General features: G+C 42.4%; 1 protein-coding gene across 1 annotated transcript in view; it reads left to right on the forward strand.

Moving 5' to 3' along the window:
- Nucleotides 1–11,387: 11,387 nt before the first annotated feature.
- Nucleotides 11,388–16,726, forward strand: part of LOC126252363 (regulating synaptic membrane exocytosis protein 2-like) — a 307,507-nt gene continuing 302,168 nt past the window's right edge. The window contains exon 1 of the mRNA XM_049953255.1: nt 11,388–11,570. Coding sequence (XP_049809212.1) covers nt 11,388–11,570 — 183 coding nt within the window. The remainder of the gene's footprint in view (nt 11,571–16,726) is intronic.

Genomic DNA, 16,726 nt, shown 5'->3' on the forward strand with positions numbered 1-16,726 from the left:
AAAACACACAACTCGAGAAAGATATTCGAATAAAACAAATTCACTCTGATACGGAAGATTATTAAAAGGGCAACAGCAAAAGAGGATGAATTAGCAGAGCTGAAAGCTCAGTCTGCCACATGAGAAGCATGTGGTGGCGATTCACTATCTCGCAAGAAAGCCAAACTCGCGAAATGAAAGAGAATCGGACAACAGACAAATAATTCTAGTACGAATACATAGAAAATGCACAATATATTCACAAGAGATCCACATTAACTGAAATGAGATACCCGTGGCTAAGATACGGTAGGACAAAGGATCAGACTAAAGAAACGGAATGTAACACCACTGCCTAACTGAAATGAACTGCACGGTACGCGGGTCGTTTGAAAAGTCCGTGCAAAGTCCGAGGAATGGCACCACCGGCGCGCATCGAGGTCATGTTTAGTTAGTAGCGTCTTTGCAAAGAACGCAAACCAAGGTTCAGCCATATTGGTCTATTTCTTTGTGTTTGGCATCCGTGTGAATAAGGGAGACAAGTGATTGTCAAAAAATGGACCAAAAAGTATTTCGTGTGTTGATTAAACATTACTTTATAAAAGGCAAAACGCCTCAGGAGACTAACGAAAAGCTTGATAAACATTAAGGTGACTGTGCACCTTCGATTAGAACAGTTTATAAATGGTTTCAAAATTTTCTGAGTGGCCATATGTGCACAAGTGATGCTAAACGTTCTGGCCGCCCTGTGGAGGTTATAACTCCAGAAATCATTGATAAAATCCATGATATGATGGCGGATGAGAGAAGAGTTAAGGTGCGTGAGATTTCTAGTGCTGTGAGCACCTCGAATGAACGGGTACATAATATTTTGCATAAATATTTCGACATGAGAAAGCTGTCCGCAAGATGGGTTCCACGATTGCAAGTGCTGCAAGGATGGTTTGCAGCTGTTCAGGAAGAATCCGCAGGACTTTAAGCATTGGTTCATCACTGTGGATGAAACATGGATACATTACTATACTCCTGAGACCAAACAACAATCTAAACAATGGGTTACCAAGGGAGAATCTGCACCAAAAAAGGCGAAAACCATTCCTTCGGCCGAAAAGGTTATGACGACTGTCTTTTGGGATTCGCAAGGAATAAGCCTCATCGACTATCTGTAAAAGGGTAAAACTATTACAGATGAATATTATTCATTGTAATTCGAGCGTTTGAAAACCGAGTTGCAAGAAAAACGCCGGCGATTGGACCACAAAGAAGTCCTTTTCCATCATGACAGTGCACTAGCACACAGCAATTAATGGAAATAGGATTACAACTCGTTTCACATTCCACCTATTCTCCAGACTTGGCTCCGACTACTATTTGTTCCCCAATTTAAAGAAATGGCTGGCGGGACAAAGATTTTATTCAAACGAGGAGGTGATTGCAACAACTAATAGCTATTTTGCAGACTTGGACAATTCCTAATATTCGGAAGGGAGCAGCAAATTACAACAGCGTTGGACGAAGTGTATGAGTATAAAAGGAGACTACGTCGAAAAATAAAAAATGTTTACCCCAAAAACGTAAGTAGTTTTTATTTTTGCACGGTCTTTTCAAACGTCCCTCGTATAATTTACTATGTTTACCACTGAAATAAACACCGTAGAACCTGAAATTACACTATCCTATACTTTGCAGATTTCTAACTTACACTACTACAGTTGACCTGAAAGGACGCGTTCGCTTACCGAATACCCAGGGTGCCGTGCTGCTCGAAGCTACCGGACCTCAGTCTACAAGCAGCACCAAAGGTGAAAGAAAATAGGTCCTCGCTACTTGTACCAACCCACGTAGTAACTGCTGACTGTGGTCACTAATGTCTCTTTGGCCCAGTGTAACTCTAAGCGAGCTCTACACAAAAGTTGGTAAATCTGCCACTACCATTACAAGAGCTCGTCTTCTCGAACCAAAGCATTTTGAAGTATCATACGCAGATACGCACTCTGTGTATCGGACATGATCAGTAGTGGGAAAAGGAATACAGAAATATAGCATGAATGCACAATAAACATAGTTCTTTCTTCCCAGTTCAAAGCCACGAATGCACCGGCAATAAAAGGTACCAAAGAATATAGAAAAACCGAATTCAGCTCAACAGAACCAACGGATCGGCTCACCTGAAGGCGTTTCAGAATTGCACTAAACGTTTTATAAATTAGGCGGCAACACGATACCGTAATTACGCCGACTTTTGTCCTGTTACTGGCCGCCTTAGCCGAGGCTGCTAACGTAGGCCTGTGCGGTGGCTCTCGACTCGAAGGCAGCAGCTTCTAATTCTGTTGGTGGGAGAAATTTCCACCGCTAGTATTTCGCCGGCAAGTTTCCTGACAATAAGACTTTACGTCCTGAAACCAATTCCGAAACTTCCCGCAGTTTCTCTTCAACAAGCGCATGCGACCTTGTATTCGCAGATAGTTCTCCTTCCGTCTGTGGACCCGTTGGTGTTATTCGATAGAAACAGACAATGTCCCGGCACAGTGTTTCATCTTCTCCCTTTTCTCGTTACCATATGACACAAGACTGACATCACTATATCAGAACACATACAAACATCAAACACCATTACCCACGCACAACAAATCCGCATAAAACAAAATTCTCGAACAACTTTAGCAAAAGAGAAGTTGTGCGTGGCGGAGGAAAACCTGTCGCAGATAGACAGTTGAACAAACGGAGTCCAACCAACCATTCCATACGACCTTTTCTTTTCTTACTTGAAAAATTATGACAAAACCAGAAGCTATACTTGGATCTAACGTCGATTATTCTTTTTTGAAACTTACTACCAGTTTCGACAACACATGGTGTCATCTTCAGGTTCCTAACGTAACCTGCCATCCACAACCGTTTTCGTGTGCAATGAACAGAATCGTATGCAACGGGCCAAAATTAACTGGATTTCGTACGTTCCGTGGCAATAATAAGCCCAACATGTTAATTTTGGTCCACTGCATACGATTCTGTTCATTGCACATGAAACGGTAGTGGATGACAGGTTACGTTCGGGGCCTGAAGATGACACCATGTGGTGTCGAAACTGGTGGCACGTTTTAAAAAAGAATAAAGGACGTTAGATCAAAATACAGCAGCTTGTTTTGTCATCATTATTCAAGTACTACGTGACCGGCTGCAGTCCCACTTGATGGATTACCAGAGACTTTTCTTTTCTTTGTCCTATTATGTTACATCTCTAACTTCTACAGATTCCTAAATACTATTGTAGAAAGTCATATCACCAATCAGTTTAAACTTCATAGCCCAAATAAATGCAATACACTGTTGTCTCTCGATAATTTACACTTACTACGTGCCCATATACACATACGATTATCAATAAAAAATTGCCGGAAATATCAGTTCGGGTCGCCTTTTCATATCGAGTAATCGTAAAAGTTCCATAAGCAATCAAATCATAAGGCGGAAAGTTTTCCAAACTTGTAACAATGAACGTAATACAGAATCAATACGACGTTAAGCAGTGCTGTTCCAGGAACAACTTCGACGTCACTTAAAGTAAAATGTAAACGTCCACCACGAAGCACAGTTTGACCACGTAGAACATCAACATTCATATTATAGGCCTAGTCTCTCTCTGCACCTAAAACAGTTTTGTAAATAGTAGGACCCCAGCAGAATACATGATGCACACATCGTCGAGGCATCTCGGCGAATGAGTAACTTACGCCAATTCGGTTACATATACAGCAATGCGCACAGTGAGAAGACAGTGAGGTACACAGATAACGGACTCTAGCTCTGGTGAAGCTCTGTCTTCTTTTAAAGAACCGTGTGAATCTCTGTGGTACCGCGAAATGTCTACAATGCAATGGTAACAGGCGATGTTCTGGGTGGATATGAAATGCGTCATTGTCACGAGAAGTTTGACGGTGTGGATTTGGAAAAATCCGTGGCAGTCAAGATCGCAATTTTGTTTCTTAACTAGTTACTGCTTACGTACAAGCTGTCTTCAGATCAAAATATACATTGATTAGTAAACCTGCCAAACGGTGGGTACACCGTCATAGTTTGCGTGAGCACTTTCGTTTGTTGTACAGTCCAGTGGAACAATGATGTAAGATATTTCAGAATAACATGTTATCATATGCAATGTAAACAAATAGAATCAGTCAGTTAACATGTGTGGTCATTGTGATCATGCTTACCATATAATCTATTCTAAGGTAATGTCGGATGTCTGTTCCATACTAGTAACTAGTACAGAAATATGATGTGCCGCTGATGACACGCCGGCCGCGGTGGTCTCGCGGTTCTAGGCGCTCAGTCCGGAGCTGCGCGACTGCTACAGTCGCAGGTTCGAATCCTGCCTCGGGCATGGATGTGTGTGATGTCCTTAGGTTAGTTAGGTTTAAGTAGTTCTAAGTTCTAGGGGACTGATGACCACTGATGTTAAGTCCCATAGTGCTCAGAGCCATTTTTTTGAGCTGATGACACACGCTCAGTAAACACGGAAGTGCCCCCGTCGAGGTCTGCCTGCCTTGGTGTACGTGGCCTCGTTCGCCACCCAGAGGCACCAGGAAACAGTTTAGTTTAGTTATGTCATGTTCCGTAGACCATTTTCACGATTATTTTATCGATATGATGTGGAACAAGTCAGATTACAAGATATATATACACACACACATGAAAAGTGCTAATATTAATATTACTGAATTTTTTAGTTTTACACATGCAACTACATTTAGAAGTACAATTTTTTTTACTAGTTCTGAAACAGAAACTCGTCCATGGAATAGGAGTTGTCCAAAAGAAATGATTTTAAGCTAGGTTTAAAACTTGATGTGCTACCTGCCAGACACTTTATGCTGTTGCGCAAATGATCAAAGATTTTTGTTGCTGAAGAATGTACTCATTTTCGACCAACTGACAGCTTCAATAACGGATAGGAAAAGTCATTTTTCCCTCTAGTGTTGTACCTATGAACATCACTGTTCTTCGCGAATTGAGATGGATTATTTGTAACGAATTTCATCAGCGAATATATGTACTCTGATGGTGCAGTTAAAGTATCTAACTCCTTGAATAGGTGTCTACATATCGTCCGTGGGTAAACACCACTAATTTTTCTCACTGCTCTTTTTGTACAATGAATACTTTACGTCTAAGTGGTGAGTTACCCCAGAAAACTATTCCATAAGACATTATTGAATGGAAATATGCAAAGTACGTTAGGAGGTTGATCTGTTTATTACCGAGACTAGCGATTATACGAAGAGCAAAAGAAGCTGAACTTAATTATTTGAGAAGCTCAGTAATATGCTTCTTCCAGTTAAAGTTGTCATCAATGTGAACACCCAAAAATTTGGAGAAATCTACCCTGTTAATTGAGCCCTGTTCATATGCTATATCAGTTGTCAGTATGACTCTGTTCGGTGTACAGAACTGGATATAGTGAGTTTTTTTCAAAATTAAGGGAGAATCCATTTTCTGAGGAATACGTAATAGTTCTTTGAAAAACATCCTTAACAATATCTTCAGCTGCTTTTTCTGGAATGGGATTTATGATAACACTCGTGCCATCTGCAAAAAGTACTAGTTCTGCTTGCCGAACGTTAAGTGAGAGGTCATTCACATGAATAAGGAACAGCAGAGGACCCAAAATTGAACCCTGTGGGACTCCCTTTGTGATAGCTCCCCATTCACTAGAATTTACCACCATCCCAACATTATTTGTGTTATTCAGCATAGCTTTTTGCTTTCTGTTCGTTAAGTATGATTCAAACCAGCTGTGTGTACAGCCTTCAATTCCATAATATCTGAGTTTTTCTAAGAGTGTGATATGATCCACACAGTCAAATGCCTTGGAAAGATCACAAAAAATACCAGCTGGCGATAATTTGTTATTTTTGCCTTGTACTGTTTGATGAGTAAACGTGTAGATAGCATTCTCAGTCGAGTAATCCGTCCAGAATCCGAACTATGACATCCTGAGTAAATTATGTTAACTTAAATGTGAGACTACTCTTGAATACATAACCTTTTCGAATATTTTAGAAAATGAAGTGAGTAATGAGATTATAGTTATTTAAGTCACTCTTGTCCCCTTTCTTATGAAGAGGTTTAACAATTGTGTATTTCAATCTGTCTGGAAAAATTCCCTATGCCAGTAAAGCATTACATACAGGGTGTCCAAAAAAAAAAATAATTATCCGATTTTAAATAGAATTATTTATTGGGAATAAGGGCTTAACTCCAACAAATTGCATACTAAATTACTCAGGAAAGACAGAAGTTTATAAAAATCAATCATAAATGTCCAATATGTCCTCCACTGGCTCCACGAACGACATCTAGCCGATAGCCAAATTCATCCCAAACTGAATGTAACGTGTCTTCGGTCACTGAAGCTACAGCAGCTGATATTCTGGTTTTTAGTTCATCAATGTCATGAGGTAAGGGAGGAACGTAAACACGTTGTTTAACATATCCCCACAGGAAGAAATCACATGGTGTCAGGGGACCTAGGAGGCCAAGAGTGTGAAGCCTGGTCTCGTGATCCTGTACGCCCTATCCAACGTTGAGGCACGTTGGCATTGAGGAACCTGCGCACTTTGTTGTGCCAGTGCGGTGGTGCTCCATCTTTCTGATAGAGGAAATTGCCAGAGTCACGTTGTGGAAATAACCAGTTCCATAGCATTGCAAGATGTGATTGTCCTGTTACGGTGTTTTCCTCAAAAAAGTAGGGTCCATAAACCTTGCTTTGCGAAACAGCACAAAAAACATTCACTTCTGGCGAATCACGTTCATGAGGATTTTCGAGCCCCCATATACGCACATTAAGACGGTGAACCTTGCCGCTAATATGGAAAGTTGCCTCATTGCTGAATATCAACCGTGACATGAAAGTGTCATCTTCCATGTCCTCTAGAATAGCATTGCTAAAGTCCGCTCGCTTCGCTTTGTCAGTAATTCGAATGGCTTGTACCAGTTGTAACCGGTATGGTTTGAGTGCTAAACGTCGGCCGCGCGGGATTAGCCGAACGGTCTTGGCCGCTGCAGTTATGGACTGTGCGGCTGGTCCCGACGGATGTTCGAGTCCTCCCTCGGGCATGGGTGAGTGTGTTTGTCCTTAGGATAATTTAGATTAGGTAGTGTGTAAGCTTAGGGACTGATGACCTTAGCAGTTAAGTCCCATAAGATTTCACACACACATTTTTTTTTAATTTTTTTTTTCTTAAGGACGCCGTAACACACGCCACACTGTCATTCGCCGTAACGCAAGTTCTCAGCTAGCGCGACGCGTAGACTTGGGGGGCTCCGCTCAAATGCTCGTCAGATTTGTTCCGCTGTTTGTTCAGGAACGCGTGGCCGGCCAGGACTTTTTCCTTTACAGAGGCACCCTGTTTCTTCAAACTGTTTATACCACCGTCGAATGTTCTTTGGTATTGATGGTTTAGCACGAAATCGAATATGAAACGTCCGCTGAACGGCGAACACTCATTGAGTACGATTAACTTCAATAACACAATACGCCTTCTGTTATGCGGACGCCATATTGCGCGAGACTGGCTGCACGCTCCAGGTCAGTGCTCGTAGCGACATCTAGCGGATTTTTTCTGAAACTCGAGACCATTCCGATTACATCTAGCGCTGTTTCAGTTACCTAGTGACATTTGTCTCAATATTATTACAAGTTAAAGTCGGGTCATTCTTTTTGGGGCACCCTGTGTATCACAAAGGGCTCCACTTATTAAATTAGAACAACTCTTCAAAATTCTGTTAGAGACCACATCGGCTCTTGTTTTTCAGTATATTTATAATTCCCTTAATTTCAGTGGGGGATGTAGGCGCTATTTCTAAAAGCCTAAAGTCCTGGGGAATGACTTTTTAACATATTTTTTTGCTTCTGCAACTGAACCCTTTAACCTTGCTTTTGCTGCTAGAGTCAGAAAGTGATTGTTAAAAATACTTGCAACTTGTGAATTATCACTCACAACATCATTATTTAGCTTTATTGCTATGGTATTCTGTGCGCTGGCAGGCTGCCCCGTCTCCCGTTTGACAATATTTCATATAGTTTTAATCTTACTATCCGTATTATTAATTTCTGTCAAAACACATAAGCTTCTCGACTTCTTAATGACTTTCCTCAAAATTTTATAGTGTCTTTTGTAGTAAGCAACTAACGTCGGATCCTGACTTATTCTGGCCTGTCCATATACTTCCCTCTTCCTCTTACACGATATCTTAATTCACTTAGCAATCCATGGCTTACTTGACTTTGTAATGACTTTTTGGATAACGTTTCAGGGAAGCAACTCTCTAATATTGAGACAAATTTACGGTGGATTAAATTGAATTTGGCATCAGCATCATTTTTTGTGTATACTTCATCCCATTCTACCTCTTCTAGGCTGCTCGTAAAACTCTGCACCCTGTACGCATCAATAAGCCTCCCTGCCTTGTATGTACCTACCTGAAGGCTATAAGGTGCTGTATGTGGTATTTCCATTAACTGTGCATCATTATCAGATAGGCCATTAACTACTGGGTACAAAATAATTGTTTCTGCCTGAGAACTATGAAAATGTTATCGATAAGTGACCTACTATCCTGCTGCACACGAATTGGAAATTTACAACAGATACTAGATTGAGACAGCCAAACAAAGATTCTAGGTCATTTTTCCTATCCGTATCTTTTAAGAACTCTACATTAACATCACCACAAACCACTAACTGCTTCTCTTTGTCTCTTTATGTCGTGAATCACAGTAGAGCAGCGATTAGCAGTCTAAAAACACTTTAATACATAGTCACAGAACCAACCATACAACAAGCCAAAGATACATTGTCCTAAGAGTAAACAAACAGTCTCTCACTTGCCTGAAGTGCATCACTCTGTGACATCCTCCCCACCCTGGTCGACCTCCAAAGGTACGACCAGCTGCACAGGACGACTAATGATGTGACCTTCTGTTGTCCGGAGTGTTATCGTCCTTACCCTGCCGTCTCTTCCTGGTAGCACCTTTTCTATCCTGGCCTTCTTCCACATATGTCGCGGACGAAGGTCCTCTTGCATCATGCCTCTAGATCTTTCATGACTAGAAGTAAGTTACCTTGAGGTGATCTGTAGACTGTTACAATAACTATAGAAGTATATTGCAGTAGCAACTCACAAGCACATGCTTCAAGGATCTGTTCTACACGAAAACTATTTGTTTCAATATTTTTGACCTTATGTCCAGTTTTTATATAAGTAGCAACTCCTCCGTTTTCCATGTTGACCCTGCATGAATAAGATGCTAATCTGTAATCCCTTAAATTTAACTTCTCCATCCCTGCGGTTACATAGTGATCAGAGAGACATAAAACATCTATACCTTCAGAATCTACCCCATTTTCTAGGCATACAAGAAGCTCATCTATCTTATTTTTCAATCCTCTAATGTTCTGATGAAACATACAAATTTTATTTCTTTGGATACTGCTACAGACATTATGGCACTGTTCTGACTTAATCTCTTTCAATACTCTCTGTCTGTAACCTGACTCTAACCTAAAAATGTGTCCCTCTTATTCCAGTAATCACAGGTATTTTGTATTGTGTGCATGTGGCCCCCTTACATTTTCTGCAAGAAGATCAACTAATCTATCCTTCCCCTCCTACTCAGGTGCAGGCCATGACTAGTGTAGCCCCCAATCTCCCAATTGCATCAACACCACAGATATGAGATTTAGTTTCTGCCTACAGTAACTCTCCCTCCCCCCCCCCCCCCCCCGCCTCTAGCTCTCTGTTAACACGGTTGACAGCCGTATTAACACAGGGCTGGTCATGGCGCTGCAAAACATCCACAAAACCCGCACGAGTGTGAGCTGCTGCTGCTCCTATTACATCCAGGTCACATCTAATACTATAGTCCGAACTGCTAGACAGGCTGTTTCCTCCTCCTGCTACTATAAGAACATGGTCCTCATCATCAAAATCTTTGTACAAGGCCCCTAGGTTTTCTGTAACCTGGCTAAGGCAGGTCTACCATCAGAGTGTGATTCGGCGCAGCGCAGACTGAGGAAAGTGTCGACTCTCCACTAGACGCAAAGTAAATACGCCACAAACAAATTGAGCATGCAGAAGTCATGGCTGGCAATACCAGGTCGCGATCCAGGAAGACTCTTTGAGCGTTACTCAACCCCAGCAGACGCACCCTTGTGTGAATTTCGTGCGCGCTTAAACGTCGCTCGAGGTGCCGCAGAGGCGCTACCTCATGAGACGCCACAGAAACCGTAGCTAAACAACGAAATCCAAAGAGGTTCCTCAAGTATAGGTATTGATATGAGTGAGCTCATGGCCCAACCTGTACACAATGAACGTTACCGCCCTCCGGGTATAGCGCCAACACTGAAGTACGGAGGAAGTGGTGTAACAGTATGGCGGTGTTTTTCGTGGTTAGGGCGTGGTCCCTTATTGCGTTTAAGGAAACGATAAATGCGGGAGGATATGAATACATTTGACAATATCGTGTACTGCGTACAGTAGAGAAACAGTTCAGAAATGTTGATTGTTTGTATCAGCGTTAACAGTCACCTACCATAAAGCAGGATCTGTGAACCAATGGTTTGTGGATACTAAAATCCCTGAGATGGACTGGCCTCTCCAGAATCCCGAGCCGGCCGGAGTGGCCGAGTGGTTCTAGGCTCTACAGTCTGGAACCGCGCGACTACAACGGTCGCAGGTTCGAATCCTGCCTCGGGCATGGATGTGTGTGACGTCTTTAGGTTAGTTAGGTTTAAGTAGTTCTGAGTTCTAGGGGACTAATGACCTCAGAAGTTAAGTCCCATAGTGCCCGGAGCCATTTGAACCAGAATCCCGACTGGACCCATGGGAACACCTTTGGCACTAGTTACAACGGGAACATTGCTCCAGATCCCAGCGCCCAACATCAATGCGTCCGTCTCTTGAAGAGGAATGAGTTCCCATTCCCCCAGACATTCAGATACCTTATCGAAAGTGTTCAAGCTGTAATAAAGGCGAATAGTGGGCACACCATATATTAATGTCCGCTAATGGGTGTCCGGATACTTCTGATTCGGTAGTGTATCTCAACTCATATCAAATTTGTGATATTAGAGATGTGAACATGTTGTGCTCGAATATTGTGGTATTACTCCTGTAATTTGTTCTGTAAGCTTTGGTTGTATTTCAGTTTACAGCACGTAGTGATCAGTAGCTGAAGATGTGTTTTTGATATCAGTATCGATCTGTCATGATTCCAGATACATTACATGCCTTATAGTTGAAACTTACATTTACTAGTAACGATAGTTTGGATACCACTTGCCAAAAGTCTCTGTCGGTAGAGTCATAACCAACTTATGTTTGAGTGGTGCGATGTACACTTGATGCGGCCGATCCCCTGCCTGCGCCATGAGCTAACGCCATCACACTTATATGTTGCAGCTCGTGGTTTTGGAATGCGTGTCGTCGGAGGAAAGACGGGAGCCGACGGACGGCTGTTCGCCTACATCGTGTGGACTGTTCCGGGCGGGCCTGCAGAGAAAGGTGGACTACAGCAAGGTGACAAGGTGAGGCGTCGCTTGTACTGTACCCACATACTCTTACAACTTTTATAGGAATAATTCACCTATTCATTTGTGGAACCCGTTTACAATATCGGGAGAAACCTACGGAGAAACATGCGAGAAGATATGACGACCTGAAAATTGTCGAAACATCGCTTCTCGACGAAACCTAGACAAGATGTTAGTGCAGTCACACGATGATGATGATGATGATGATGATTATGACGATGACTGGTTTGTGGGGCGCTCAACTGCGCGGTCATCAGCGCCCTTGCAAAGTCGCAATTTTTTCAAACTCCTATTTTTTACGCAGTCCAGTCTATGACGATGATGATGAAATGATGAAGACAACACAAAAACCGAGTCCCCGGGCAGAGAAAATCCCCAACCCGACCGGGAATCGATCCCAGGAGCCCGTGATCCAAGGGCAACAACGCTAGGCAATCACATGAGAAAGTTTGCATTCACACATGGAAACTACGTGATTGCAGGTTCACGCAAATAACATTTTGGACAGTAAACGTACTCTACTCTTTGTTAATTTCTGGAACACGATCACAAATGGTCATAGATCATAGTAACCGAGTTACGTAAACTAGCGAATATTCAGAACAACGATGTTATGACACAATCCATCACATATTTACTGACTAGTGTTTTGTAACTTTTTAGGAGCTACCTCTGTGGTTTTTAATAGATCCACCCTAACACTTTGCCCTCAGGCGGCACTGAAGTCACTATAAACTTTTTCTGGCGAACACATCGCACAGGGAGCTACAACTCAAATGTAGTGCTTAAGAGTACCAAACAGCCTCGGAAAAATACGTATTACTCAATTTGGTGCAGCTCCTCGTCCCTCACAGATGCAGCACTTATTGTCTACAGACAACATTTTTTGCATGTTGTTGCCTAAATTAAATTGTGTGTTACAGTGCTACTGTCTTAAAAAAATCGGGCAAGTGAGAGTACGACGAGGTCTGAAAGTTCCGTACAAACTTAATTATCTGTTCAGATAATAATTATTATTTCGTGCGGGTCAGCCGCCAGGTCCAAGTATTTATGTTGGGCGCCACTTCGGGGATTTGCGTGTGCCCAACCAACCCCAGTTCCTCAATAGGAACGACCTCTCATTACTGTCGACTCCTCACGTCGTTGAGACGTGAAGGCTGGATTAAAACGAAGACTGAAAAAATCTGTTGTCCGACCGAGATTCGATCTCGCGACCTCTGCTTTCGAAGAAAGCGCATTACCGCTAGACCAAAATGCCCGACACGCATGTAAATAGTTCATCTATAAGTTTTGGTGATTGAGGCTCCAAGTATCAAAATGTATGATATAAATGGCCACATTTTTTTATTTTATTCACGTTGATGCTTTTTTTATTTTTTATTTTTTACACCGCCAAGGAACTGCGTAACTTAGTAATTGACACAAACTTAAACTTCGTGCCTCTACCAGTTTCTGACGAAAAGGAGTCTTCACAGACGGACAGACATGCAGTCGGAAAGGCAACAAAGCAATCCTATTATGGTTCCGTTTTTTACCGACTGAGATACGGAGCCAAAAAATGAAGCCGTGTCTTTCCATATAAATTACTGAAAGTCCGGCACCGTGTTTTTCTATATGTTTCCGTACGTCTAGTGTTGGGAACTACTTAACAGAATTTCTAGCGTTTTTCACTAGTGGGTAGACTGATTGACAGAAATGTCATTGTATGTAACTTATAATTACATTAATGATGAGTGTGCAACATATATATTGTTATCTGCTTCATATTTAATTGGCATTTAAAGTGATGTCACGTGGCACTGATGGGAGCTATGAGCTGGTCAGCTACAGAGGAGGCATACCTGGCGGAAAAAGTTGTGAAGTAAAAGTCGCCGCAACTCCAGAGAGGAGAGTGATATCTGTACATATTATAAATTATAGTCCCCCGCCATATGTTCTGTATATGTGTATGTGAAGGCCAATCTCAGGAACTACTGTAGGGATTTAAATATGGTTTCACTGACAGACCTACTTAGGAGATAGGTTTTAGTGTATAATTTATTAGCGCTAGATCAAACAAGTAGATACTTCGTACTAATCGTGCAAACTCGGGGCATGTCGCTAGTTAATTAATATTTATTCGAGGCAGCTAAATATGCTGTACTCTAGAATTGAAAAAAAAATACATCTACAAACTGGCAATACATCACTGACACCTGTCATCACTCAGGCTACATACATTATACAAAATTCACTCTTTATTTTGTATATTTCCAAACTTCCTGGACTGTATCTCAAATACCGACCAACTTAGCCACACCAGCAGTCGAAGAGTAATCTAAAATTCATCTTAAGTTACACATAATATGTCCCAGACCAAATCTGAGCCGAGACTCACTTATTAGTGCTCTAAAATTCAGCACTAAAATTTTGACAACCTTCGGCCCACCTCTGGCTGCTTCGAACTTCACAACACTCCACAAATTGTTTTATAAAACATTTACTTTTCGATTAGTTAAAAACAGTTTAATACAAGAAGTTTATGAGAATATTTATCCCTTGGTCCAAATCTGTGGCAGATTGCTGTATTGTTAACACCTGTAATCAATGTATTCCATTCTGACGTCTAAGCTACAAGCGTGTTCCGCTGTCTCCTTACTAGATTCAAATGATCTCATGAGGACCGGCATCCCCCACTCCACTATGCACTGCTGCTGCACATGCGTTGCCACAGACTACGCTTGTGATTAAAATTCTCGAATGCCCGACGTTGTGTCACTGAAATCGCCCGTTTCACGGCACTTCTTGTACATAAAGATTCTTGTGCATTTTCGCAGTCCATTCACATGATAAATGTGCAATGAAAGGTAGTAGGTGTACTTTCGAACATAGTTGTAATAGCAATGTTGGAAGACCAACGTTGGTATACACACGGTCCAGTGGAGGCCAATTGTGGTACTGGCGAGTAGATTCCAGCCTTCATCGCCGATGAACAGCTGTAAGTATGGATGCATGGATCAGGCGCCTGCTGCGGAGGCTCATGCGCAGCAACATTCGCTGTACAGTCGTTTAGGAAATACTGTTCAAAAATGGCTCTGAGCACTATGGGACTTAACAGCGGAGGTCATCAGTCCCCTAGAACTTAGAACTACTTAAACCTAACTAACCTAAGGACATCACACACATCCATGCCCGAGGCAGGATTCGAACCTGCGACCGAAGCGGTCGCGTGGTTCCAGACTGAAGCGCCTAGAACCGCTCGGCCAGTCCGGCCGGTGGAAATACTGTTGTATCCCATTAGTTCACGTAGGCGCTCAGCTGCTCAGCAGTTGCACATCTATTGGCCTGCGCACATCTCCTCAATTGTCGTTCATCCCTGTCCTCAATGGCTTCGTCGTGCACCACAATTGCCTCGGCCTCGGATTTTAATAGCACCATTTTTCCGTACACAGAATATTTTAAACACGGCAGCACTCGAACAGTCTGCAAACTTAGCCGTTTCAGAAATGCTTCCACTCTTTTCAGATGAATCACGTTTTACGCTCGACCGGACAGATGGCCGATGGCGTGTACAACATAAAACGCCTGAAAGCAAACGCGTTCAGACCAGAGACGGAAGTGTTCTGGTCTGGGAAATGTTTTCACAGCTTTCTCTGAGTGAGCTAGTCATTCTGAAAGGCACAATGCATCAACACAAGTATGTATCTATCCATGTGGACCATGTCTACCCCTACACGTAGTTTGTTTATCCTCAGCATGACGGCATCTACCAGCAGGACAATGCAACGTCTCTCACAGCTCGCAGTGTATGTGCGTCGTTCGAGGAGCACCAGGCCAAGTTTAACGTATTTCCCTGACCACCAGACTCCCAGGATTTTAACCCAATCAAGAATCCGTGGGTCCACCTCAATCGGGCTGATCCCGCTATGGATCCTCATGAAAAGCAGCTGTCCACGTCACTGGAGGCAGTATGGCTCCATATCCTTGTCGGTAGCTTCCAGACTTTTTCCTGCATGTCTCGCAGCGTCCCGCTCTGCAAAAAGTGGTTATTCAGGCTTTTGACAGGTGGTCACATTAATGCGATTGGACAGTGTAATATCCCCTGTCCCACTTGGAGTTGTTGCGGCGTATTCTAATTTCTGTAGAATCCGAGTATGTAAAAGCATAAGACAAGATTTTAGTTTCACCAAATGCTATTGTGTGTCCGCAGCTCGTGGTCGTGCGGTAGCGTTCTCGCTTCCCGCGTCCAGGTTCCCGGGTTCAATTCCCGGCGGGGTCAGGGATTTTCTCTGCCTCGTGATGACTGGGTGTTGTGTGATGTCCTTAGGTTACTTAGGTTTAAGTAGTTCTAAGTTTTAGGGGACTGATGACCATAGATGTTAAGTCCCATAGTGCTCAGAGCCATTTTTTTTATTTGTTATTGTGTGTTATTTGTGAGATTGTGTTCATAAACTGAAATTTCTAAGTTCTTAAGCTCTTCATTTTTAATGTGCTTTTGGAAAAAAGGTCTCGACGTGGAGAAGGGACAGAGAAATCCACTGAATTGTTTTTTCCTATGAAAGGCGGAGATGCCACAAGCAGCTGCATCGGTCCAACGCTCTATTCTCCATTTGGCATCGTAGGATAAACGAATCGGATTCGCAGTATCAGTAGATTTCTTGCAAACAAAGCACCAGACATATCGTACAGCGTAGCTAGTTTCCCAGTCACTCTCCAATGACGAATATGTTGGCAAAGAACAACCTCTGAGACCCTCAGCTCACATCTCGAATGTTTATCTGGCATCTTGTGAGTGTGCAACCGACTCCAGAGTTAAAGCAAGTAAATTCTCTTACAGAAGGTCGTCTTCAGCAATTCAGTACGCCGTGGCACCATCTCGTCTGAATTACAGCACTCCTAAAAAAACTTGATTTAAATTCATAATATGTTAACGCTCCGTCAGCCTAAAATTTTATTCACACTCCGTTGAAACTCAGCCTTCCTTTCTGAAACGGAATTTTACCCAAATCCATAGTTTAGAATTTTTGCTCAAGATATTTCTGTATCAGACCGGACTCTCAAACATTGTAACTGAACTAAGTTCCAATCCACTAGTTAGACAACTTACACTCGCATAAAATTATCATGCGCTTGTATTAACGCCAGAGTATTCTTTCGGTTACCTACTGGAT

This window comes from Schistocerca nitens, chromosome 4 (genome assembly GCF_023898315.1).
Source record: "Schistocerca nitens isolate TAMUIC-IGC-003100 chromosome 4, iqSchNite1.1, whole genome shotgun sequence".
Classification (NCBI taxonomy): Eukaryota; Metazoa; Arthropoda; class Insecta; order Orthoptera; family Acrididae; genus Schistocerca; species Schistocerca nitens.